Below are 25360 nucleotides of genomic sequence, written 5' to 3'. Positions count from 1 at the left end.
TAGAGAAGATTCATAAAGTTAGAAAACTGATTCAATAATGTCAGTTACACAGCAATATCTATCTAATGCTAGCTAACACTAGCTAACATTTGCCACCATCAGCTAGTAGTCATACCAAAGTTTTTATTTAGTAGAGAATAAATGTGCACTCTTCTTTTAAGAGTTACACAGTCGTCCTTTAAAGCTGCACTAATCTGTATGTTTACCTGCTCAGCCCAAACTGGCAGACAGCTTAATTCCACTGCCCATAAGTAGCCAAAATACCCAAATATAACAACTTTAAGTATTTTTTTAATGGGATTTTTTAGGGTTTTAACACGGCATTGTTTAAAATTCAACACTAAAATAAAATAAAAATTCTGTCCCTTCCTCAACTCGTTTAATACTCATTTCTGCGGGTAGCTCACTGCTTTGCTGAGCTTTTTGTTTTTCTTGTGTCCTCAGAGTGGTTTGGTCATTAAGCCGCCGCGGCTTCTTGGCTCTTCAGGCCATGCCTAAATTTAAATAATCATTCCTACTCTGGGATTTCATGCCCAACCTGGTTTATATCATGTCAAAAAAAAATGTAAACCTTGAAAATCTACATTTCGGGCTGAAATGATTTTCCTCCTGAAGCCATGGGCAGTTATCTTTCAGGACCAATTAACCCTCAGACATATGTTTCCCATAACCATTTTACATTTCCAATGACTTTCTGTTATTTTAATGGGTAGAACAACTGCATCTCCATGCCAAACTCAGACTCTGGATGTTTATTTCTGTGTTTATTTCCTGCATGTGTGTGAAATTGTAGTACCAGGCTGTAATTAGAGGCACATCAACAAAGATGAATGTGAAACGGATATGATGGACATGGCGTGCTATCCGGTAGCCTCATGTCACTCGTATGCCAAGGCCGAAGCTGACTGGAAAGATCAGGACCTTAATGTCATGGTTCTTTGTGCAAAAAAGCTTTTACGATACTTGGCCGTACGTTGGCCTTTGACTCAATTTGCAGCGTAATGAAATTTAACTTGACTTGTGTCTGATCGTTGTCCCCGGCTTTTGCGTATGACAGAATTTTCCTGCCAGTTCAGAAGTATAAAGGTGCCCAGAAACTGTTTTTTTTTATCTCTTCCATTTGTTCTAATAAGCTTCTGATTACAGTTGATGGAAATACGCCACTCAGTTTCATACTCCCTGAGTGTATTTTAGATTTTTTTCATAATCATAAAATCAGTCATGGCAGGGAAACAGGTGGGTGTACTCTTACACTAAATGATTAAAGAAGTGGCTGAAACAAAAACCAGAAGCCTCTTGACCTTTTGAGCACTGTAGTCAATCAGTCACTCCAAATCAGATGCATTAGGACACCAGTACTGCAGCTCTTGCTTTAAGTGTTATCAAGCAGAACCTGTAACAAGCAGAATATGAACAGAATATTTAACATCAGGGTATCTCCCTCTTACAGGAGCTGGATGTCATCCCAGATCTAACAGGAGAAAACAGCAGGTATCTGTTAAAGGAGCGGAACTTCATCCAGGTTTCTGTAAGTTCCCATTTCAAGCACAACTTTTCACTAAAATTAAAACATGTCCGTGTAAATATTCATGATCTGTTCTTGCCAAAGAACGGTCTGGATTTTCTAAAAGCTTCTGGCATGCTTTTTTATCTCACTGGTCATCATTTAGAAATGTTTTTATCTTTGCTCCAAAAGTTCTTATCTAGTTTATGATTTCCTTGGTCTCCAGGTCAATCGTTCTTGCCTGTCTGAAGTGGAGGCGATACTGACGGATTTGGAGGCAGCGAATCAGGCTCTCCTCCACCCGCTGGTGGTCATTTGGGTGAGTTCACACACGGATACTGCATCCAAGAGTTACACAGCCTTTGGCAGCTCTGTGAGGCTCAGACATGAACATTTGTACCAAATTTCATGGCAATCAATCCAAATGTTGTTGGTTTCTCTCAAAACCACAAAAGTGCACTTTATGGTGGCTCTAGAGCATGGGTGTCAAACATGCGGCCCGGGGGCCAAAACCGGCCCGCCAGAGTGTCCAATCCGGCCCGCGGGATGACTTTGCAAAGTGTAAAGATTAGTTGTTTTGATCATAAAGTAAAATACTGTTCCAGATACCTGTGACAAAATTTTTTGTGCCTTTGTAGACACACTGTGATCTGTAAATTGTAACGCACATGTGTAAATGATAAACTGAGGCATAATATTGTTGGAATTGCACCTTCTTTTCTTAAGAAAATTCAGGTTGTAAAAAGATAGTTCATTACATTTGAACATTTTAAGTATGTACTTTTCTGCACTGAAACGAAGGGAAACATTTGGAGTTGTTGTTAATTATAGGTTATTATGCTGTGATCTTACTGGTCCGGCCCACTTGAGATCAAATTGTGCTGTATGTGGCCCCTGAACTAAAATGAGTTTGACACCCCTGTTCTAGAGGAAAGGTCAAGGCATCAGTAGAATGCATCATGTATTTCATGACAATTCATCCATCTGTTGTTGAGATATTTCAGTCTGGACCAAAGTGATTGGACTGACTGACAAAAGTTGAACTCAACTTTTGAGCCGAAATAAAGCTCAGTAATGAAGCTTACAGAACCTAGAAATCCACTCTGTGATTCTTTGATGTGTGTTTTTATCAACTCTCATACAAACACTTCTCCATTAAACCACCGCCTTGATTGGTGCACTGGCCTTTCAATCAAGCTGCAAGTCATCACACAGCAGGTTTTACTAATGCAGGATCGACACAGAATAAAAGCATCTGTGTAAATCTTACTTATTACTCTTTTGTTCTTCACTTGAAAAGGAATATAGATGAACAATAGGCAGTGAATTATACAACACATCACATTCAGCCTTCACAATCATCCTGGATGCTGTTGGTTTTTTACCAGGATGCACAGGAAGTGATTTTTACAGTTTCTTTGGAAATAAAAGATACTGCTGTGATGAATAGACAAGAAGAAGAAATATACCTTCCTACAGAAACAAACTCAAACACACACTCTACTTCTAGGACCCTCTCTCCGAGCATTTACATTTTTAATCCAACTGCAAAAAGACACTGATGACTTTTTGAGGAATGTGATTTGTTTGGGTTTTGCATTTGTTAATCATTTCATCAATAATTTAGTGACTACAACTTTAACTACTGCAAAGTTCTTGTACAACAGAATCAACAACTCGGTCACTTGTACTCACTTTATAAACCATGTTTAATTGCTCTGATCAGGTAAAATTCACATTGATATATTCATTTGAAGGTCTAAATCAAAGTAAATATAATATTGTATAATTATAGTTTATATTCTTTTCAAATGTAAATATTAGAATGTTTACATTTATTTTGTTCCATGTTAGACAGGGTCACAAATCTTTACTAAACAGCTGAGAAATATCAGCTATGTTTCTATTTGAGCAAAATGCACTTATTACAGGTTTTATCTTGTTTTTATCCTGCAATTTATGAATTATTATAATAAAAAAACCCTATAAGAATAAACTGTTATAAAGTTTTGCAGCGGTGGAACAGTCTTCAACAGGTTTTTAATCAGAACTTGTGTCTAAAGAGCTACGGTGGGTCTGTGTTTTCTGTAAGAGGCAGAGCTAAACATGTATCGGTGTCGTTTCCCACACTATGAATGAACTTTTCTTTTCATATTTGTGAATACAGACATCTGGCGCAGGACGGATTCAGTTTCTTCGAGGTACACGTACTACACGGCGAACCAAACCCTGCCTTTTTTTCCGCTTGTAAAAATGTCACCTGTAGTCCACCTCGGGTCCCCTGATGAGCTCTGTAGCTGTTTGGAAACCGTACACCTCCCAGGAGAGCGCTGCAGCTCAGCCTTGCTTACCGTTCGCCCACTAACAGAGAGCTCACCTGACCTGAGAGCTCACAGAGAGAAACACCTAAAACAAACTGATCAAATCTGAACCAACAATCATTTAAAAGGCCTGTTTATCCTCCTTTTTAATTTGCAAAATGAAACCTCTTCGACTAACACACAGAGCAAGCGTCAAAACTACGGCGGGTAATAAGACAAAAATAAACCTACAGAGGGCAGATTTCTACCCCAAAGCAAATCTCAATCACTGCAAATGTCACGCAGCATTACTTCACTGAGACCCACGCTCTTATTTGCTGTACCAAGTTATAACTTAAGTTTAGAACACACACACACACACAGATTCACACGTGTGAACACACAGACTGAATCTGGGTTTAAGTGCGATCGACTTCCTACAAAAGCACGTCAGGGTTCCCACAACTCCCACTGTCAACACGTTTCTATTCTATACAATGTTGTTCGATTTCATTCTCTTATATTATATTCAACTCCAATCTGTTATGTTACTCTGCTGTATTGTACTTTACTCTGTTACACTTTATTTCTTTACGCTTTATTCTCTTCCACTGTTTTCTAATTGACTCTTTTCTATATTGTCCTGTTCTATTCTACTCTATTAATTCCTTTAACAGTAATTTAAGTTAAAACAAACAGCTGAAATAATTTGTGGAATATGTGATCCACCAATCAGACTTTATTAAAAGCTACCTTGTCTTTAAAGTTGAAGGCAAAGGGCATTTAAAGGAGAACAATCCATTACTGTAACAGATCACACACAGTTGACTTTGCTGTCCCTGTATAACCAGATTTCATGGTCACGTTAGAATGTGTGTGAACTGGCTGGGAAGTTGTGACTGCGAGAAACGTGAAGCAGGTTATAAGTGATGAAGCTTGGCTCAGCACCAAAGTGTTTTTCTTACCTTTTCTTTTGCAGGAGGGCTGTTGTTGGGTTGCACACACACACTCTGTTATTTACCACAGCTTTGATCACATGGAAGTGATCAGTGGAGGGATAATTGAGTTTAAATTGTAGGTGGTAGCCTCGAGGGCAGAGAAGCAGACTGGTTGATAGAGGTCACTGTCTGTGAGTATGAGGTGCTTTGGCTCTGAGCCCCATGTTGTTGATATTAGCACCTTTTGGCTCATGTAGTTATCTTAAATCTATGATGTCTGTTCCAGGAGTCTTTTGTATTATGTAGTAGACGCTTATTTCTTAGTAGTTGGATTAAAATCACATGTCGGGAGAACTCAAAGATATTTCTGTAAGTAGAACATCCATCTTTATTTTATTTTTTGGCTTTAAGAAGGTTACCACAACTAAAGACACCTTTTTGAGTATTTAATTCCTGTCGTAGTGCTTGCATATATGTGTCAGTTTCTGTTTTGGAACTTAGTTATTCATATTGTCGGCATAAATATCGCTGTGAGTGTTTCCGTCGACTCATGCGAGCTACTGGCCTGCTGAATAATCACTCTTCAAATTGAACGTCACCAGATGACAGCGGACACCTGATTGATGTTCAAGTATAAGTGTAATAATTGCTAATTTAAAGCAGATGTCTTGACTCAATTCAAACGATTCTCGTAACTATCACAACGTTTAAATTCCGCAGTTTTTTAGGATAAATGACTGAATAATTGCAGTGAATAAATCTTGATTTAAGTTTCTGTCATCGGGGCGGTTATGGAAATCGGCTAAAATTTGGATTAGGGATGAAACAACAATGTGAGCCAATGTGTCTGGATTACGCTGCCCCAATTGGACAAAACAAAAACCAGAGACACTGAAGATTTACAACTTAATTAGACAATCATTATATCCTCAGACAGGACTGTGCATCAAATAACCTCTGTTTACTGTCACCACAGCAGATCTTCTCTGAACACAACCTTAAATAAAAAACAGGCCAATTGAGTTACAACATGTTTAAACGACTGCTTGAACAATGAGCTGTAATTGCTCCCAAAAAAGGGGCATAATTGCTGTTTTTAGTAAGAGATCCTCTCTATTAGCAAGCGTTTTCTGATCTGGCGCGGGGGCTTTTGTTTTGATAGGTGCATTTGAGCGGTTCAGATGAGCCGTCCGTCGGCGGGAGAATGGTAGAGCCAGCAGCGATCATGGACCTGGCCTCAGCAGCTAAACTCCGAAATATTCTCCTGTATGGCATCCAGCTTCATCCATCAAAGGTAAGCTCTTAGTCTTTCCCCTTCTTTCTCTCATTTCTTCCTAAAGTGAGCCCAGAGTTCTTGTGCTGTGAAAGTATATTTAAGAGACACCAAACAAAACAGAATTGGCCTTTTTAAGTGTCTTGTTCCGATGTCTTGTCATGCTTCTATGCTTCAGGCGAGTTTGTCTGTCATTAATCACATCTGTGCGAGGGTGTGTCTTTCTTTTTTTTTACGTGGGAGCAGGAACAAATGCGTGCCCGCTATTGTGATTAAGAAGGCAGGATATCAACTTTTCACCTTCCGCTATATGCACTATATGTGTTGTGTAGTGTTTTTCAACCGAACGCCAGAGGGATGAGAAGGATGCAGAGGTGCTTTAGGTGTAAAGCAGCTCTACCACCGCACGTGTAGGTCAACCCTCCACAGTTAAGATGTGTGTCATGGGAATCCGCTGCGAAGCCTGCCAAGTGTGCACTGGAGTCATCAGGGTGGATGCGGTTGACCTGAAATCCATAACTTACTGCTCAGTAATTATAGGATTATATAAAGAGGAGTTATTCATCCAGCACAGTGAGAAATGTCAGGATTCATGCTACCAAAGCCGTCAAGTCAAATCACAACATTTGGGCCAGATGTGCAGGGCAAACTGAAGACAAATGCTGAATATTCATGGCGTTGTTGGCCTTAAATATGACATCCATCCTGATTAATGTTCATTACTGACAGCAGTGAGATAAATGAGGTTTCTTGGCAGGCGCATTACTTCACAAATCAATTGCGAAAAGTCTGTGTGTGGATGTCTGAGAAGGTCGGTTTTATGAACTCTAAAGAGAACTCTAACTAAAGAGAACGAGGAGCTGAAGGATGAGGCCCGATCTTCTGTGTTCACTGATTCGGCATCGTGCGTCGTCGGGCCTTGAAATCACAGTGTCGCCTAATTAAAACGAGATGCTTTTGTATTCTTGAGAGAGGCATGAGATACGCTGCTGGGCCACATATGAGTTTGATTCTGCTATCGGATGTTGGACATCATGGTTTTCCCCCTGAATTATGGAACTAACGCTGTTAATTAGTCATCCTGCTTCGACAGAGAAAAGGGGAAGGGAGTGAACGGAGATAAAGCATGTTTCACCATGATAAAATGCTTATCGTTATGAGATAGTGGAACAGAAGAATACAGCCTTGTATAAATCACTGTTAGCTTTTTTTTTTTATTATAATGAGGATAATTCTTCCCAGATGGCCTTATTCATACTGGAGAGATGCCTGCCAACACTTCCCCTGTCAGCCGTACAGTTTATATAAATATTGCTCATAAATTCTCAGTTTGTTTTATTTCTTTGGCTTAAATACAAAAAAATCAGACGGAAGGCAATAATGCACACACAGTGAACATTTTCAGGCAATCAGTTTGATTGTTGAAAGATGCATCAAATCTGTGAGGATTGCTTAAAAATACAATTTTAATTTAAACACGAAGAACAGCCCTATGAAAACATAAACATCTGAGATGGCACTGTGATTATATAAGCGACGATATAACTGAGTGCCAGACACAACTCGGGCATCTTTGTCATAAAATTCAACATTTTCAACATCCAGTGAGATTGTTATTTTCAGAATGGTCACTGTGAGGGCCGACATGTTGTTTTGGCCCCACGACAAAACAACCTGGATTACATTTTGTGTTCCGTGCAAAGAGAGGTCAAGTTTTACTGTTTAAGAAGTCCTAAAATATCTTTGTAAGGACGAATACTGAAGACATTTAGTTTTGCTGCTGTTTCCAACATGTGTTCTTCCTGTTACATTTGAGAGTTCACTTTGTATCATAAACATTCACTCAATTCATATTAATAAGAAGTTAACTCCAATATAGTTCAAAATAAGTGTTTATCCGTCTAAATGCAAGATTGTAGTGTAATTATTTTCCCTCCCTTTATTTGTGTCTGTGGCTTTGTGCTTCAGCTTCAGCACCACAGAATGAAATTAAATTAAATAAAAAGCCCAAACTTAATCTGTGAGTCTCTCCAGAGAGCACTGTACAAAGCGGCTCAATGCTCCACATCGACACAATGTTATCAAACATCGACCAATCTAGTGCTGCCCTTCAAAATGTCATCAGTCGAGAAGACTCGCATTTTGTCAGTTGAACTATTTTTAAACTTGTGTCATTGTCCACAGAGCAATGCAGAAGCAACGACAAGGCAGGCTGTGAACTTTACAAACTGCGTCTGAATATGACCTCACCACAAAATGAACTGTGATGGAAATAGAGAAAGTCGATGGAAACAGGAGCGCAGCGTTAGGCAGAGCAGCACGACTGTCAGTGAAGTTGGCTAAACTACTTTTGAACCAGGAGCTGGTATAACCTCCAATGTTCAGTGTGATTGATGCTTCGGCTGACAGCGCTGTCAGCAGTCTGTTGGGAGAGACGCTCTGTGGTGCGCTGGGGTTTCATAACTGAACTATGACCGGGACTCACACTTTTACTTTTTCTGACTGTGTGGAAATCTGACGATTCCCCATCACAGATGATGAACAAAGGCACTAGAAAGTGGCTCTTAGAGGGAACGTTTAGTGTTCGGGTGTTCTGATCTGACATTAACTGTGCAGGGGAGTGAAAATTGTGTGCAAGGTGTGTTGACAAAAAGACATCAGTAATAATCTTGAGTGATTTATATAATTCATAGGGATCCCGACACACGAGTCATCACAGTGTCTGGCATGATATAATCACTACTTGCAATAGTAATACTTCATAATACTTCATTCTTACTTCAAATACTGAGGAATGAAAAAATAAAAAAGTTAGTAGTTAAATGGCAGCCATTGTAGAAACACCGAAATATTACGAGAAAAGTTTTGTTGTTGTCTTATGAAAGCCAAGAGTCATTACCCAGACACATGCTGCCAGTACACAGTACTTGAATATTATAACTGGAGCTGAATGTCATTCCAGATCATTTGAATCCAGTAAACATTGAATGAATATGAACATGAATACACATTTAGCAAATGTCCTTGAGCAATTCTGTCCTCTGTCTCTTTGTGCATTTGTTCAGGCAAGAGTCTAAATATGATTTATTTTATGCAACTAGACCGGGGATGTTTGCGGTTCTTAAAAAAAACATGAAAGTTTAGTTATAGACCAAAGTTTTGAAATGTTCTAATGCCTTCAATTTGCCATCGACGGTAAAACAAGGTATGACATCATTACGTTGTGTGTTCTCCAAATTTTTATACAAAACCTTGTTAAAGATAATCCATCATAAACTCTGAGTCCCTTTTGTTCCTCCCTAAATGATTTCACTCTCTGCTTTGACATGCTTGGTTGTTGTCAACTGCACACACCAAGAACAACCGTTATGAATATTTAAGTGTCCCTTGCCTCTCATTATTTATCACTCTGAGGAATTACTTGACGCGCCCACCTCGTTGGAAAAGTACGGACATTTGGCTAATTGAATTTTAACCTCTGACAGTTAAAGTGCATGAGCACATGGAATTGTTGTGTCCGTACCAGAGAGGTTGGGAAAACGATCCACCTCATTGACCTTTTTAGTGATGTCTTTTTGGATGAAAAGTGGATTCCCTCAAACGAGGCCTGACTGTGGTTTCTCGTGATTCAGAGTAACGCTGTACCGCCGAGGCACAATGCATCCAGCAGCATGTCGCCATGCATGCCACTTCGCTCCGTCGAGAGGAGAGAGTGAAATGGAGTCACGGACAATGCACAGCAGTCTCTCTGAAAGGACATTTGATCAAAGTACTTCTCTAGAGCCTTTTTCCGTTTGTGTTGTTACCTCTCTGAAGATGCCCACAAGCCAAACATCAGGTGCGATAATGTGTGAAAACATCAAACCTAAAGATGTTGGCTGAGGATATGCAGACACCGGATCCTCATAAACTGACACGATGTTGTGAAAACGGTGACGGTATACGCTATCAGTGTCTGCAGTGGCGATAGGAAGTGTCATTGGATCCCTCCTCGCACAGGGTCCTGGCGACTTGTCATCCGCTGAAAAGGGAGTTGTCAAGGTGATATATGGGTGTTGTAATCCCTGCAGTGAGAGCCCTGATGTTTACCCAACCCCATATTTCCTCCTCCTCAAAGAGCCCGGTCCGGGAATCCTAAACCTGAGAAGAGATTAGCCGGCCGGGAAGAAAAGAGAGGTAGAGAAAGGAGAGGAGGGAGGGGAAGGAGGAAGAAAAGGAGAGGACTCTATAGGTCTATTCTCCTCCACCTGTTCAGATCTAGGTCTGAAAGGAAGACAGGTGAAACCGAACACGAGCCAGTGAAGCTCTTGCTGTGACACACTTGGAGTTATACCCTCACCGGGGTCAAGGGAGATCAGGGAAGACTGTCGTCTCTGTGGTTTCAGCACACTCCAGACTTTTCTCAGGCTAAATCCAACAGTTGTCTTCTGCTGAATAAATAAGTGGGCAAGAATGTTTTGCAAAAAGCTGTGGCTGATAAATGTATCTAATTCTTTTCTCACTGATTTAATTTTAAGGCGTCACAAGCCAAGACATTGAGCAACCTCTGATTTAAATTTGTTTGATAATTATCAGACTGAAGAGTTACTAGCTTCTGGAAGGAGAAAGGTAAGGGTCACCAATGTTATTGCATGCATCTTTGCACCATGTCATGCAAATCCAAACAATAATTTTCAAGACATATTACTCAGTCACAAATGTTAATGTCATGGTGGTGCCAAAGAAAAAGTCATCATCCATGAATCCAAAACCTTTTGGACATATTTCAATGTATAAGGGAAAGCTTTGACCTGCTGGTGGTGCCAGATGCAGTCTGTGGAAGTCAGTATAATTCATCCTTTGGGGACCATGGATGTATATACAACATTTCATAGCCATCCATGGAAAAGTTATTGAGATATTTGAGTTTGAACCAAAGTGGAGGACCAACTGACATTTCCATTCCTAGAGCTCGCATGGCTAAAAAGAATGTTAAAGTGAGCCAAAGTTTATAAAGTCATAAACAATTAGGTTTCACTGCAAAGTTCCATAACTGAAATCTGGTCCTTTAGTTGATTCCCTTAAAGTGAATTACACACTCCTGGAGAATTTTCTAAATGAAGCGCCAAGGGAAAATGATTTCCCCAGAGGTCTTTATCCACACTTTCTTCTCACACTACATCTGTCAGGCGACGTACGCAGCTTATCCTGTTCAGGTCCAACTGGGCAGACAGGTGAAACCCTACACAAGCAACTGAGGCTCTTGCTGTGACACCCATGTATTTGCAGCCTTGCGGGGTCAAGGGAGATCAGGGATGACTGCCATCTCTGCTGTCTCAGCACACTCCCAACCTTTCTCTGGGTAAATCCAACAATTGTCCTGAGATGAATAAGTGACTGGTGTTGTATTTTCTGTGATGAAAGAGCATTTAAACCTTTAATGTGCTCTGAGGGACTACCATCATTCCAGTGTCTAGTGAGAAGTTATCTTTATTACGAGACTGATGTGATTAATAAACTCTCATGCATTAGCCTCTTTGGCTAGTCTAGTCTGACAGCTTAACAGAACGAATGTTTGATAAGTTAATCAAAACATTGCAGAAAGCATCACAGATAAGAAATGACGTGGCATTTCGTGAAGGTGTTTTTGGTTACCGCAACAACATCTCTGAGAGGCCTGACAGATTTGGCGAGACTTCTCGTTTGATCCACTGCACGTAGCGTCCAACATCCCTCTGCTGTTTGCCTAAGTACTTATCTTTGTTCTGACAATTATGTCTTTAAACTTTATCTAAGATCCCCCTGGAAATGTGTATGAGAGCACTTGGCTCCCTCAGTGGAATCCTGACATCTCCATACAGACAGAAGCCCGGGGATCGCTCCCCTCCTTAGTGATGTATTTGTAGAGTGTTAGGGTCAGAGCCTTGGGAGAGACTCGCACTGCCGGAACATGTGCATGATATCAAGCTTGATCTTCCACGCTGAGAGTGCTCCAGATGTGTGTCGGTATGTGTGAAACTTGACCGCCGGAGTTTGGCTCAAGGAATTAGACATACCAAAGCGGTGTTTACTCAGCTTTGATTTCTTAGATTACAACGACCAGTGTGCGCGCTGTTTGGCCTGATGTGACTCGACTCCGGCTCTTACAGACAATTACATTCCAAGAGAGAATTTGTGTTACAAATAGATGGTATGTTCTTATGGAGGATTAATGCAAACCAGCTCTTTACAATTAGTTTGTAAACATTCAATCAATCTTAGTAAGGGAAAAACATGCGCGTATGTTTGTTTTTGCCACTTGGTTTTGAGTTGTTTCTGACCACCCACAGGAGTCCTGGTTTGAGTTTACTTATATCGTGGGTGAGCACGGCTCTGTAGGTATTATGCTTTCATTTAACAGGCCTCATCAAAGATTGTTTTTACCGTGCTCACCTTCCTGCTCTGCTTGTGCTTTTATTTGCGAGGACCTCTCGGTACACGTGCTTTGCTGGTTGGGTGGGGTGGAAAATAGCTGCGGAATGGCACACAGTGTATTAAGACCAGGGAAAATACCACCAGATGCCCCAAAATGCTGGTAAAACTTGAGTTAAGGCTGGTAAATGTATCTGCTTCTCCAGTTACTCAGAGGGCATGTCCCATAACCCTAAAATGTGCATGGTTTAAAGGTTACAAACCAAAACACGAAGCGGCCACATGGATCCACTATTGGATCCAAACCGTAATCATTTAGCTGGATTTTATGCTTGATGCAAGGGGTTAAACCACTGTTGATACCTGTGGCACAGGTTTTGAATTAAAGTTTAGTGGCGGATTTTCACCATGTACACAACCCCCGCAACCCCAGACGGATGTACGTGATTGAGCCGTATCCTGCTTCAATTGAGTTCCCCACAGTAACTGTTTCACTTTACTTTGTGATGTAGAGCAACGATGGGCTACACACAGTAAAGGAGAAGGGAATCCTCAGCTACAGTGTGGCACACAGTATAGCCTCAGAGCCTACGCATACAGCCGCTGTAGATACGTTTAAGCCCCTTAACGCACAACCTTAAATCAAGCTTTGTTTGTTGGCTCATGGCCTAACTTTTGGAAATTGTGGAAAACTTTAAGCATAAAGCACAACTTTAGTGGAGGTAATGACCAACCAAGTTGTCTGGAGGTCAGTTGGCTGGGAAAAAAACAGCTGGTGAGTTTTGGGATTCGGGCCTCAATGCTAAAATCTAATTTCCTGCTCTGATGGAAACCCAACTGGAAGTTCATAAAGTTATAAATAACCAGATTTCAAGGTAGGATTCAAGTACTTAAATCTGGTCTTGTATTTAATGTCTTCAAATGAATCGCACAGTCATGAAGTCTCATGTGAAAATGATTTTCCTTCACAGTTTCTCGTAGCGGTCCCTTTTTGTTCTCACACTACATCTGTCAAGCCACACGGTCGACTTTATCCCCCTGATGTTTAGTCTGCGGTACACCGATATTTTGACAGGAGTACAAAAACGCAGTGTTGCACCTATGTTTGTATGTTTGGCTTTCGGCCTACTGCGATTACAATCTCGTGCTTGTATTAAGGATGGAAGTGAAGGCACTATGCCTTGGCCAGGATGTGCACTGCTGAAAACCCAGCTTGTAATAAATGTCTTGTTCTGTGAAATACTCCTGCACCTGCACCTGACCTCAGATGGCCTGGGATATAGACTCTGTTTGGCTTCCCTTGGTTTGGTGTAAGTGATACAGTGTGATAAGTAAATGAGGCATCTGTGGAGGGTGTGTGTGCTTTTGGGGCTCTTTCTCACCACATGTGGGATTTGGTATGTCCCAGTTCATAAATCCCAACCATGCCTTCATGCTTTCATACCTCCTCAACTAAAGAGCCATTGTTCTGCTCACTGTTTTGAGGTATGTCTTTCGGTGAGTTGAATTCAAACAAAGTTGTCTCTCACCAGAGTTTTTTTGAAAACGTTCTCACTGAGGGGATGCAGTGGAAATACAGACCCCCTCGTTGTCCCATTCTTAGCAGAGTTTGCCTTTTCTGAAGAGCGGAAAGAGAAGTCTTACATTAGACGTGACTAACAAATTGCTGTTTGCCCAATGGTCGCCCCTAGACAGGATATTTTGGAAACCCATGTTGAAAGAACTTTACCAGTGTACCGTGAAAGGGTTGTGTGGCAGCAATTGTTCTCTCAACTGGGTCTGAAAAGAAGTTATCAATACAAAAGTTTTCTTTTTCTATGGAAAGTCTGTGATAACTCACAAAAGTAGGGTGGGATACAGACGTATTAATTTTCCTACATTATGATCCCTTTCAGATGAAGTGAGGCAGAGTGGGAACCACACGGGTATCTAAAGTACAGACATTCAGGCAATGACACTAAATACCTCTGTAAAATTCCATAAAACTCATTCTCAAACGTACAAAATAATGTTCACGTCGCTGTCATCTTTGTCAACGTCAGCTCTCAGTCTTTCAGCTGGGATCCAAGCTAATTGCATATTTATGGCTGAACTTTCGGTGCATGCATGATGTATACTCTGAAGGTTGTTTAGTTTCAAAGCAGTAAATATTAAAACTGACTGGATCTAAGTGTGTGTGGAGGTTTTCTCTCCTCTCTGTGGACTTCTATGTATCTCAGGAGCCAGAGGAGTTATTGGTCTTCTTTGATTGATCCTGTCACTTTGTCTTATACTGTTCTCCAGTCAGCTTTATCATACGTGGAAAGTAAACTTGCAGAAATACTGTAGTTAAGTCATCTTTTCCTTTTCAACTGATCTGAAAACATGCAAATCTCCAGGACTGGAAATAAAGGTTTTCAGCAAGCAGCACAACTCAACTTTAGCTAACCTTTTAATAAGTACAGAACTTAGGACTTTTCAATGTATTGTGCCTTGCTGCATTGCTACTTTTACCAATTGATTAGAACCCTTTTACAATATTCTTCATTGTATAACATTAGTCTGCAAGTCTCCAAACTATAAATAAATAAAGATTTTCACAGAGCAGGAAAACTAAACTTTAACACTTCTTCACAATGAATACTTTAATACTTTAAATGTGCAGCACTGAAGTGCAATTTTGAGGTATTCCTTCTTTTCTTCCCTTCTTTCTTGCTATATTTCTTCTTTAAAAATCACCCCCAACCCGAGAAAGCAATAAAAGTTTACACCTAGCATGAAAGCTGCAATACTCTTCTTCACAATTCGTTCCTTGTATACTTCTCTTTTTATCACATTGACCTTGACTGGCCTCAGTCGGTCCAGCTAAATATTATCCAAACCCCCAGTCGAGAACGTTCCAACGTTTCTAAAGATACCAAACATGTCAGACTGAACTTTGAGGAAAATGTGTGATACATGAGACATCTGAAATATTTCCGGCCATAAAAACATGGAGTCTTGGGTTTGAATGCTTCCCTCGTATATCTTCAATGAAAAGCTCAAACAAGCAGGCATATGAACAATATGATACTGTCAGACAGAGGAAAAATAACCAATCTTAGATCTTAGAGCTGCTTAAGGGGAAATAAAAAGGCGACATTAGATGTTAAGAAGTTAAAGATTTAAATGCAGGACTTTTACTTGTAATGATGTATTTTTCTCCTGTGGACTCATTATATGAGTCTCTGCAGCACCTTAGTGGTGTAATATTTGGGGCTCTAATCAGACTTTTGGACTGGCCAGTAATTGGACCTATTACCCTCTTTTCTCCTCGCAGTTTAGCCCAAAGCCATGCCTGTTGTCAATGATACACAGAGGGGAGCGAGGGCAGCAGGACCACAATACCCACTCAGGGTCGAGCTGTCAGAAGCCCTGAAACACTATCCTCTCTCAGACCAAAGCAATGGGTGTTTTTAGCAGTATTGTATCACTGGGATTCTACACACAGGTCATTTAGGGAGAGTTTTCCTAGTAATTACTTAATCTATCAAAAGGGCAGAAGTCATAGTAATGCTCCGTGAACTTCAAGTAAGGTGGGTTTAGCTTTTAAGACTCCCAGAATGGAGAATGCTGACTGACCTTATTGCTAGTAATGATACTGCCCTCAAGTGGATGCTACAACCATCAGGACTGCAGCACCCTCATGTCACAGGCAGAAATACAGTGACGGCGAAAGAGGACATAAAAACTTTAAAATGATCTTGGCCACCTTGGTTATGGTAGCTGGTGTGACTCGAACAACGCCTTCCAGTTTTCTTGACTCTGCGCCAAGATTTTTCATAAGCTGTTTTTCAATTAGGACCCAACGTTCTTGGCATTTCATGAAGGGAACAGAAGTGGAAGCCCTTAGCAGCAGCAGCAGCAGCAGCAGCAGCAGCAGCAGCAGTCCTTAGGGCTGGGGATCTCGCAGGAATGACAGAGGCTTACAAATTGTCACAGTTAAAGGTCCTAATTGCCTGAAACCTTTAAGCTTCAAAGCAGGCGCTTCTTGTGTGGCAGAAGTGCTGCTGCGCGCTCCTCTCAGATGGAAAGGTTGATTGCATCTGTGGCATTTAAGAGTAGAGAGAGTTTGAGAATTTCTTATTGTGTGGTCCGCTGCGCCCCCGTTCTTCCCTGTTCCCCCTTTGCTCTGAATTTCAAAGAACTGTCGCCTCACGGCTTGTCAAAATCCCCCTTTAAACAGTAAGCAAAAAATAGAAGCTAATGATTGAAGTTCCATTCAGTAAACTTGTGGTCGCAGTTTGGAATAACAAGGCTGTTGCATGTGATTGTGCATTCATACACATGGGAGTGATTGAGAGCATTTTGCTTTTAGTTACTGCCTAGTCAAATGATTATGTATTGCTTTGTTTATGTATTAAAGCAATACTTTCACCTAATTTTATAATATGACTTGTCTCTTGGACTATAATGTAGCTTCTTGGTGCATGAAGTAACCCTAAAGTCCCCAGACGTCTCTCCAACTATGACTCGTATCCAAAGGTATTTTCCCCTTGGTACCAGTTCATATCTTGTTTGCTAACAGTCTCTATTTTTAAATGTGAAATCCGTCATGAGAAACTATATAAATGTCATCTCGGCCACCAAGGGATTTGGACGTGTCTGTAATCGATGTAGCAGAGGCTCCGCTGTCAGTGGAAAAAAAAAGTGTATGTAAAAGTGTCGCTTTCCCATTTAACATAGCAAACATTACCGGTGATAGTCCTTCCACTAATGTGAACAAATGATGATACTTTTGGCTGGTAGTTCCTGTAAGTGAGGATTTGTGGCAGTTAATCAGTATGAAGTGGAAAGTAAGGTTTATGTATAATAATAGTCAAGTGAATCTCGTAAAAGCAGGCACTTTTAGAACAGAATAAAATAAAATACTCTCCAGCGACTGCACTTAGACTTTGGCACATGGGGAACTTTCTGTCTTTGGAACATATGAAGATTAATTCCACAGTGTAAACAGGTAAGGAATACCTTTTATAGTTTAAATAGCTCAATCAGACTCATTTGCTTGTGGTTTTCATCTAAAAAGCTCAGTTACGCCTTTGCTTAAGGTTTTATCTCATGTCTGTCCAAACACCCAACTCCAGCTCTGTTTGTTTCAGCGCTGATACAGTGAGAAATATTCAGCCTCGAGCTCTCGCTAACTGGTTTCTCAATTTCCATATTCTGCTGGAAGAGACTGAGACAGTGGAAACGCTGGAGGACATAGGCTCTGATGATGATGAAAAAAGAGATCTGGAGACATGCAAACCCCTCCAGGATCGCATTACAGGGTGCACATGTACGAGTATGAACAAACGATGACGTGTCTACCCAGTCTGTCTTTCGTATGCGTGCATGCTCTCTTATGTGTCCCAGCACATGTATTCGCTCTCTTGGATGTTTGCGTACCCATAACAGCCAGCGATCTGCTCATTAGCGAGCAGCTTTATTCCTCCTGGATGATCCTCAGTGGAAAGAGGAGACACGAGCTAAACAGGGCGCCACCCCCGCCAACGGCAGCAAAGCCCGGGTCAGGAGAGGTACCAGCTCTTGTCTGTCGAGACTTACTGGAGTGAACTCCTTCCTGAGCGACAACCAATCAGTTCACATGCTACTCACACTGAAGTCATATAGATTTCAGCCTGAAAGCAGTTAGATATGCAAATGTCTCTGAAGCCTCAGAATTAGTTGCTTTTAAGTAATTCTACCCTTTTGTTGTGCTCTTTTTTCAACCACATTTGAAGCCTGAGTGGCAGTTACTACTTAAAGCTCTGACACAAGTCAATGAAGCGCTCAGGTCGTATTTGTGTTCCACTGTGCTGGCAACTACTTGATTTAATAATGCTGTTTTATGAAGCATAATTCATATTTCAAAGGCCGTATATCTAGAGTGGAAATAATTCAGCGCTAGAGCTTAAAACTTTGATCCTCCTTGGTGATCTCCACTTGCTTTTCCTTATTTTCTCGTGTGCAAACTTAAGTGTCTTTTTGTTCTGCCTATGAGAAAACAGACCTCTATAATAGAGTCATTACCTCTGGTATGATGGCTGTAGCTGTCTTTGATATGCCAGAGACACCAGGAGTTCTCGTGACTTTCCCATCGTCCTCGTCAATGCACTTGGGTGGTAATCGGCCAATGATCATGCTCATCACATTTATCATACTCGTGGCCTTGTGTTCCTCTGAACACATGTAACATCTCAAATACTTTCCGTGCAAAGATGTAATTGCTTTTAGATAACAATCGGAGGAATGCTTTGATCTGAATGCTTATGGTGTAAACAATGAAGAGATGTAATTAGATTTTACTAGGACGCTTTGATTTCTAGGAGCTCCTGGCTGATCACTGATGAACCTATACATGTTCCTGAGGTTATGTGGATAACGTTGTGCTATCAGCTGCTTTCTGTTGACTGCTTACAGATGTACTGGCCGATCTCCTCAATGCCTCGCACTTGTGATTAAACCACAGAACAATGACTTGCGTACATCGTAAAGAAAAACAGGAAAGCCCCACTGTTCTCCACCCTTTGATTCTTCAAAGATTTTGCCAATTGTAGATTTAAAAGCATATTAAAAAAAGATTGATATGATACAGAATGCCTCTGGAGCTCATTCAACGCTATCATATTTGGATTCCATCATTTCTTTTTTCATTCCTCTGTGTTGCTTTAATCAATGAGGAGTCTGGAGTTGCTGATCTGTACTCCAGTTCTCCCTTCAGTCGGTTTGGTGTGGAAAATCCATGTCATCTGACTCCCCCCTCCGCTGGTTCTGATTAGGGAGGAGTGCTCTGAGAGTTCTGGATCCTGGGTCTCTCGCTTTCATTAACTATGGTCAGGCCCGATTCCACGCTCATCGCTCTCACACCTCGTCACATTCCCGTCCAGTTCCTGCACATACTGCTGTGCTGTGAGGAGCTGGCTGGTGAAGTTGGGATTTAAGATGGCGAAAAGACAGAGTGAGAAAAAGCTTATTTTTCTCCCGTTGATCTTACGCTCGGCTCCAAATGTGTTAAACTGCTGACACATAGTTGCAATGCAAATTTCATTAAGAAGCCAGATCTGAACATATGTTAAATTAGATGTTCCAGATCACAAATCATAGTCAATTAAGCATTTTAGTGGGATTTATTTTTCATTTATTTTTATGTTCCTCTTTGTGGAATATAGGAAATTAAAAGCTTTGTGAAAAGCCCTCTTAAGCCCTCTTAAATAATTTTATTTCCCTCTAAGTTAACCTGCCTTTTGAGAGCTGGCTGATGAAAATGGTTATGGACCCAGAAGAGAAAGTGTTACATTTATTAATGAAATAAAACAAGTCAGATCAAATCCTGTTTTAATCATTGATAAGTACGATTTTTTTTACATGTTGAATCAGATTTTGCCATTAATTTTTTTTAGGGTTTGATGACATACTCTCCAAAGTGAAAGGCCCTTTTCACAGCAGACATTTTAACATCTCATAGCAGGAAAAGTCATAAAGGTTTCATTCCAATTCAGTGTTGCAGTTCCAGGCCCCTGGTTTTGTGCATCCTGGCTCACTGTCATGCCTTACTGAAATACTCAAATGGAACAGAGCCATCGTTAATGTCATTAGTTCCACTTACGCTTTTCTCGCTATAAAGGTGTCAAAGTGACGGCTGTGAAGTCTGTTGCTGAGATCTGAGAACATCGCTAAGAGAAGTCTGACGGGGCCGGATACACAAGCAGTCAAACACGTGTCAAACTAAGAGGAACAAAAAGGGTAAAATTATTATTATTATTATTATTATCCGCTGAAAAACTCAAAAATCTAATCAAAGTCAGTCTTCCTGCATCAAATTTGACCGACCGATCTTACATAATTGTATATGCAGATTCAAAAATGTAATTTCAATGTTAAATCTGACACCATTATTAATGCGAACTGCATTATGTGCTGTGCAAGAACCATGTAAAAAAATATCCTTTAACTTAACATGAAAGCGTTCTGTTTTATGCAGAACTGATGTAAGTGAAATGATTTGCTTGTTGCAGAAACCAAAATCAATCCCAGGTGATTCTTTTTTCTTTTCTCTGTGGTTCTACATTCTTTGTTGTGTTCTCAGTTGTGTATACTATATCTTTAAAAGTTTCAAGAAGAAAGAATTCTCCCTCATTCATGCTGCCACATCAAAAGCTTTGTCAAAAGTCTTATTAAAGTCAACAATCGATTTATGAAGAAGTCCAGGTAGAGCATGAAGCATAAATCTACTTGAGGAACAACTAAAACAAGTAAAGCTCCTTGAACTGCCGTGCCTTTGAAAGATGGAAAACGGGTCATTCTTAGGCCTCATCAATAAACTAAATCAAAGTAAGGAGACGCTGTACAGTCAGGGGAGTGAAAATCATTAAAAGGGCATCGTGCAGGCGGTTAGCAGAGAAAAAAGAAGAAGAAAGAGATACAGAAAAGAGGAATCACAAAAGCAAAACAACCACAACAATGGAGTTTGGCCATAAAAGAAACGGACTGAGAGAATGCATGTTCTCCTCATGTAGTTCAGCATAGATCTGTCCACTATCGTGCGCCATAAATCTCAAAGTAGACCGTATTGGTTCACAAGCTTCAGAAGACTTAACATTAACACAAAATTGGGAAAGAATACATTTCATTCTGTGGCGTTTCCCCCTCCCCCTTCTTTTGGAGAATTGCTTCCGTCTGTTCATTTGTATGGGAGTCACGGAAAATCCTCCACCCGATTTAGTGATTCTTACAATCAAATGAAATGTTTGTGCTTTGTTTATTTGACTTCACAGCTGACTCCACAGGACTTTTCTCAAATCCTTGTGGGAACATCAGAATCCAAGATATTTCTCTGACATTATTATAAGACTTTTTGCTGACTTGATATCAAGAACCTGTGTCGCCTTCCGGGTCAGTAGGGGACGTATCCTCCAGATGTTGTACAGAGTGTATCTGTAGGAGCGATGCTGGCATTGAAGGACAGTTGGTCGTCTAGTGTCAGACTCCTTTCAGTCCAAATCGGGGAAACAACCGAGATGCCGATGTAAGGTCTTGGATGGATTTGGTCAGTTTTAAGTGGTGTGCGGACATCCACTGAGAGATATCAGACAGATGAGCAGAGATTATATTATATATTTTTTTACGTACTGTAGTTGACAAAGTAGCTTAGTAGACGGGAAGTGCTTTTTGCTTCAGAAATGGTGGAAGAGAAAGAGGAGAGAAGAGATTGACAGGCAATTGACTATTTTCTTTCAGCTGGCCGTAAGATGGTTCTGTCAGCACGCACTGAGTCATCCAACCAGGGAGATGGAGGGGACCGGCGAGCCTGCCACAAACTGAGAGAGCGCCGGAGAGGAGGACAGAGTAGAGAGGAGAGTGTCTGTGGCAGGAGTTGAGTGAGAAAGAGTCAGATGAAGGGATGGCTGAGAGGGCAGTTGAGGCAAAAGAGGAGGGAGAGAGGGAACGAAGGTTACGGCGTACAGATACAGTATTAGGGGAGTAACGTTTGTCAGATTGGGAGCGGGGGAGAGTAGGATATGAAAAAGTGGTCAGAGATGTGATGCAGGGTTACAAAGAGGTTAGAGGTAGAGCCGTTTCTGGTGAGGTCGAGGTGGTTGCCAGCTTTGTGAGTAGATGGGGACGGACACAGTGATGAACACGTTAATGCAGCACTACATATAATCCAGTAATATAATATATACGATTTGGAAAATGGGCCATTCTGCATAATGAGTACTTTTACTTTTAGTACTTAAAAAGTGTGTTTTTATGTTTTATACTTTTGTTCTTATACTCAAATAAGCATTTGAATGCAGGACTTTTACGTGAGTTATGGTAACTGTGGTATTGCTACTTTCACTTGAGTAAAAGATCTGAGTACTTCTTCCAACACCACAAACCGTCGATGTTGTAACTCTTTCCTAAAAGGCATATTCCTTACTTTTGCCATTACTACAAATGGAACAGCATTTAACTCCCAGCTAGTTTGAACTGGCTGCTAAACCTAACTGCATGTTGCTGGCATTCAAACATTCGGATGACTCAGACGGAGTCGTGACTAGTGGGAGAAAAGATAAACATGGCCAAATGTGAATCTGCTCGGGGATGTCTTCATTTTCTATTGCAGGATCTTCTACTGCTGAGCTCATGTAATCGGTGTAATCGGTCTGTCTGTAATTTTATGTCATTTAACAACGGCCCTCCCTGTCTCTCCTCCTTCTCCTCCTCCTCCTCCTCCTCTTTCTCTCTCTCTCTCTCAGGACACGGAGCGTTGGGAGAGGTCAGTGTTGAGGGTCGCTGATATCACGTCAGCCCTGATCAGGGAGAGGAGCCACGCCCTGGTGGGGCAGCTTCTGCAGGCATGAAGGGAAGTAGCACCAAAAGAAACATCCCTCAGCATGATTCACGAGCACTGCAGGGATGAGACGCTTCTTTCCACCCTCCTTTTTTTTTTTACAGCAAGGTTAAAGGGATAGTGCCACGATTAAGTACTGACATTTGTTAAGCGTGATGCACATAGCTGGTGCATTAACACCACGGTAGCTGTTTAGGCTAGAAAGACACAAAAACTAACCATATCTCGAATACATTTAGGATTATAGTGGGCATGTTCTATTACACTCGTGTTTCAGAAGCGTCGGTGTCTGCTGACACTTACATGAACACACACGACGGTCCGACTGCACTGGCTTATTTTACTGACAGTGGAAATGTTGCTGAACTAGAACTGGTCAGTAACTGGATGAACCACTTTACATAAAGATCTGTATATGGATCTTTATGTGTGAAACAGACAATCACGGTTTTGGAAAGTTAAATCTCCTACATCTCCTCTCCACGTTCCTGCTCCATGTTCAATGCCCGAGCCTCCGCGACTACTTCGCTCAGAGCAATTGTCAAGCTGTCAATCATGATGTCACACCCCCTTTTTTATAGCATCAAAAATGTATTAAAACCAAACTTATTAGAAAAATGAACACTTGAACATACACCAGCAGGATAAAACCATTTTTAGGAAAGACTTATTTGACGTGTACTATGATTTTTTTTTAGTTTGGCACATGTCCCATCTGCTAACATAGAGGGTGACCTTACTGACCTATACTGCAGCCAGCCACCAGGAGGCGACTGAGATGTTTTGGCTTCGTTTTTGGGGAGCTATCATGTCGTCCATCTTCTTATGCAGTCTATTGTAAACGCCCACATCTTTTAAACTCAATGCCCCGTTGTTACTACATTGTAACACAAGCTTTCTGGTAAGAATTGGTTGTGGCAGAGAAAGATTAATCTAGTCTTTACTATAATCAATCAATCTATTCTAAAAACCTGTCTTATTTGCGGAGCACAATTGACAAATGAAAGAGAAAGTTAAATCTTCTGTCCACATTTCTTCTGTACAAAAACTGATAGAGACTTGTGTGAGATATTTAAACTGAAAAATAGTCAACACATTTTTAATACATTTCAAAGCCGCTACATTTATTTGGTTTTGGTTTTACTGGGAGTCTCCCAGTAGTAGTATTAATAGACAACACATACAATCACATTGGGTCTTAAAAATGACTATAAACAATGAGACTATCATTAAAAAAAAAGTGTTATTCACAGACAGTGCTTGCTCAAGAAAGAGGACAAATTAAGATGTAATGCGACCTGTTCTCTACAAGTTAAGTGAGTGATTGAGGAGAATTTGGGGTTAATCATCTGTATCATAGTAACTACGGCTTGTACCACTGGATAAAGCTGCTAATGACTGAAAACATAATATGTAATAAGAGGGTGCTTATATTTTTGTACTCCATTAAAAATGTATGGCAAGTATGGCATAATAAAGATGTTTCTTTCTTCATATTCTTCCCTACGAGTGCTAATTTCAGGAAAAATATTAAAATATTACAAAATACCTACCGTGGAGCTTTTCTGTCTTTGAACTCAGAAATTATTTTGCTGTTTCCAGAAACATAAAAATAGGACCAAGACGAGCTGATAAATGTCTTAACTTTATTGATTAAGTGGTTTCCTTTTGTATTATTTATAACATGTTTTAATTGTTTAGCTAGTTTAAGATATTAATCAAGTACAATAACAAGCATTTCTTTGTTACAGCTTCTTAAAAAAAGACACTTTTGACTTGTCATGGACGGAGAAGCACAGGTGTTAACAATAACACTAACGACGTCCTGTCCTCTCACCTGTCTGCACAGCTGACCCTCATTTCCCCAATCAGTGTCATTACATATATAATGAGGGCAGCTTTCAGTCACTCTCGGCCAGATTGTTATGCTGTCATAGTGCGCCAGCCATTCATGTGACCTGATATGTAAAACACCTCAAATATACACTTGTATATCTACTTATAGAAATCTCCTTGGTTTCTTTTTTTGTTGACATTTAATTTAGATCAGGCCCTAAATGCACCGATAACAGCGGTATTTGTTTAATGTTGAAAGTTTAATTAAAAGCAGAATAACTAGTGATTACAGCTGGCAGAGAGATGTAGCTGAGTTAAAAAGTGCAATATATTTCCTCTTGTCATGTAAAGGAGGACAATTGGAAAGTTTCTAGAAAGGAAATTGCAACACAACTGCACTTTTTTAAAAGTTCCATCTCTGGTGAACCTAAATGTCTGGGAATATGAAGGAGCATTGAACTTTTTGTTCAGGTGACTGTGGCCGTCCTCAGGACCATGTATTTGTCACAGGAGAGGGGGGGAAACAGTGGTGCACATCAAAGAGTCTTTAAAAGTGTTGATGCCGGAACATTCCTAAAATGGCCACAAAGGCCTCGTCCCTTTTGTGTACACCTCTTACACTTCCAGGGCATCTCCAGTTTCCTGCATTTCTCCGGTCTCTACAGCTCAGTGGAATTCCGACTGTTGATAGAGAGCCGCCCCGGGCATCTTCAGATTCCTGAAATGAACTCCTCACAACATATGCTTATATTTCAGGGATTTCTATGGAGGTTATGGTATATG

At 40.7% G+C, this 25360-nt stretch overlaps 1 protein-coding gene across 1 annotated transcript in view; it reads left to right on the top strand.

The window, feature by feature from the left end:
- The window catches only part of crppa (CDP-L-ribitol pyrophosphorylase A), a 42572-nt gene extending 18283 nt beyond the window's left edge, over positions 1-24289 (top strand). Inside the window, exons 7-10 of the mRNA XM_029451135.1 lie at positions 1451-1528; positions 1731-1823; positions 5905-6036; positions 22647-24289. Of these exons, the coding sequence (XP_029306995.1) occupies positions 1451-1528; positions 1731-1823; positions 5905-6036; positions 22647-22751 (408 nt within the window). The 3' untranslated portion in view covers positions 22752-24289. The remainder of the gene's footprint in view (positions 1-1450; positions 1529-1730; positions 1824-5904; positions 6037-22646) is intronic.
- Positions 24290-25360: the final 1071 nt, after the last annotated feature.

The sequence above is a fragment of the Cottoperca gobio genome, chromosome 16 (genome assembly GCF_900634415.1).
Source record: "Cottoperca gobio chromosome 16, fCotGob3.1, whole genome shotgun sequence".
In the NCBI taxonomy this organism is placed as follows: domain Eukaryota; kingdom Metazoa; phylum Chordata; class Actinopteri; order Perciformes; family Bovichtidae; genus Cottoperca; species Cottoperca gobio.
The sequence above is the reverse complement of the archived record's forward strand: the minus strand, read 5'-3'. Positions and strand labels throughout refer to the sequence as shown.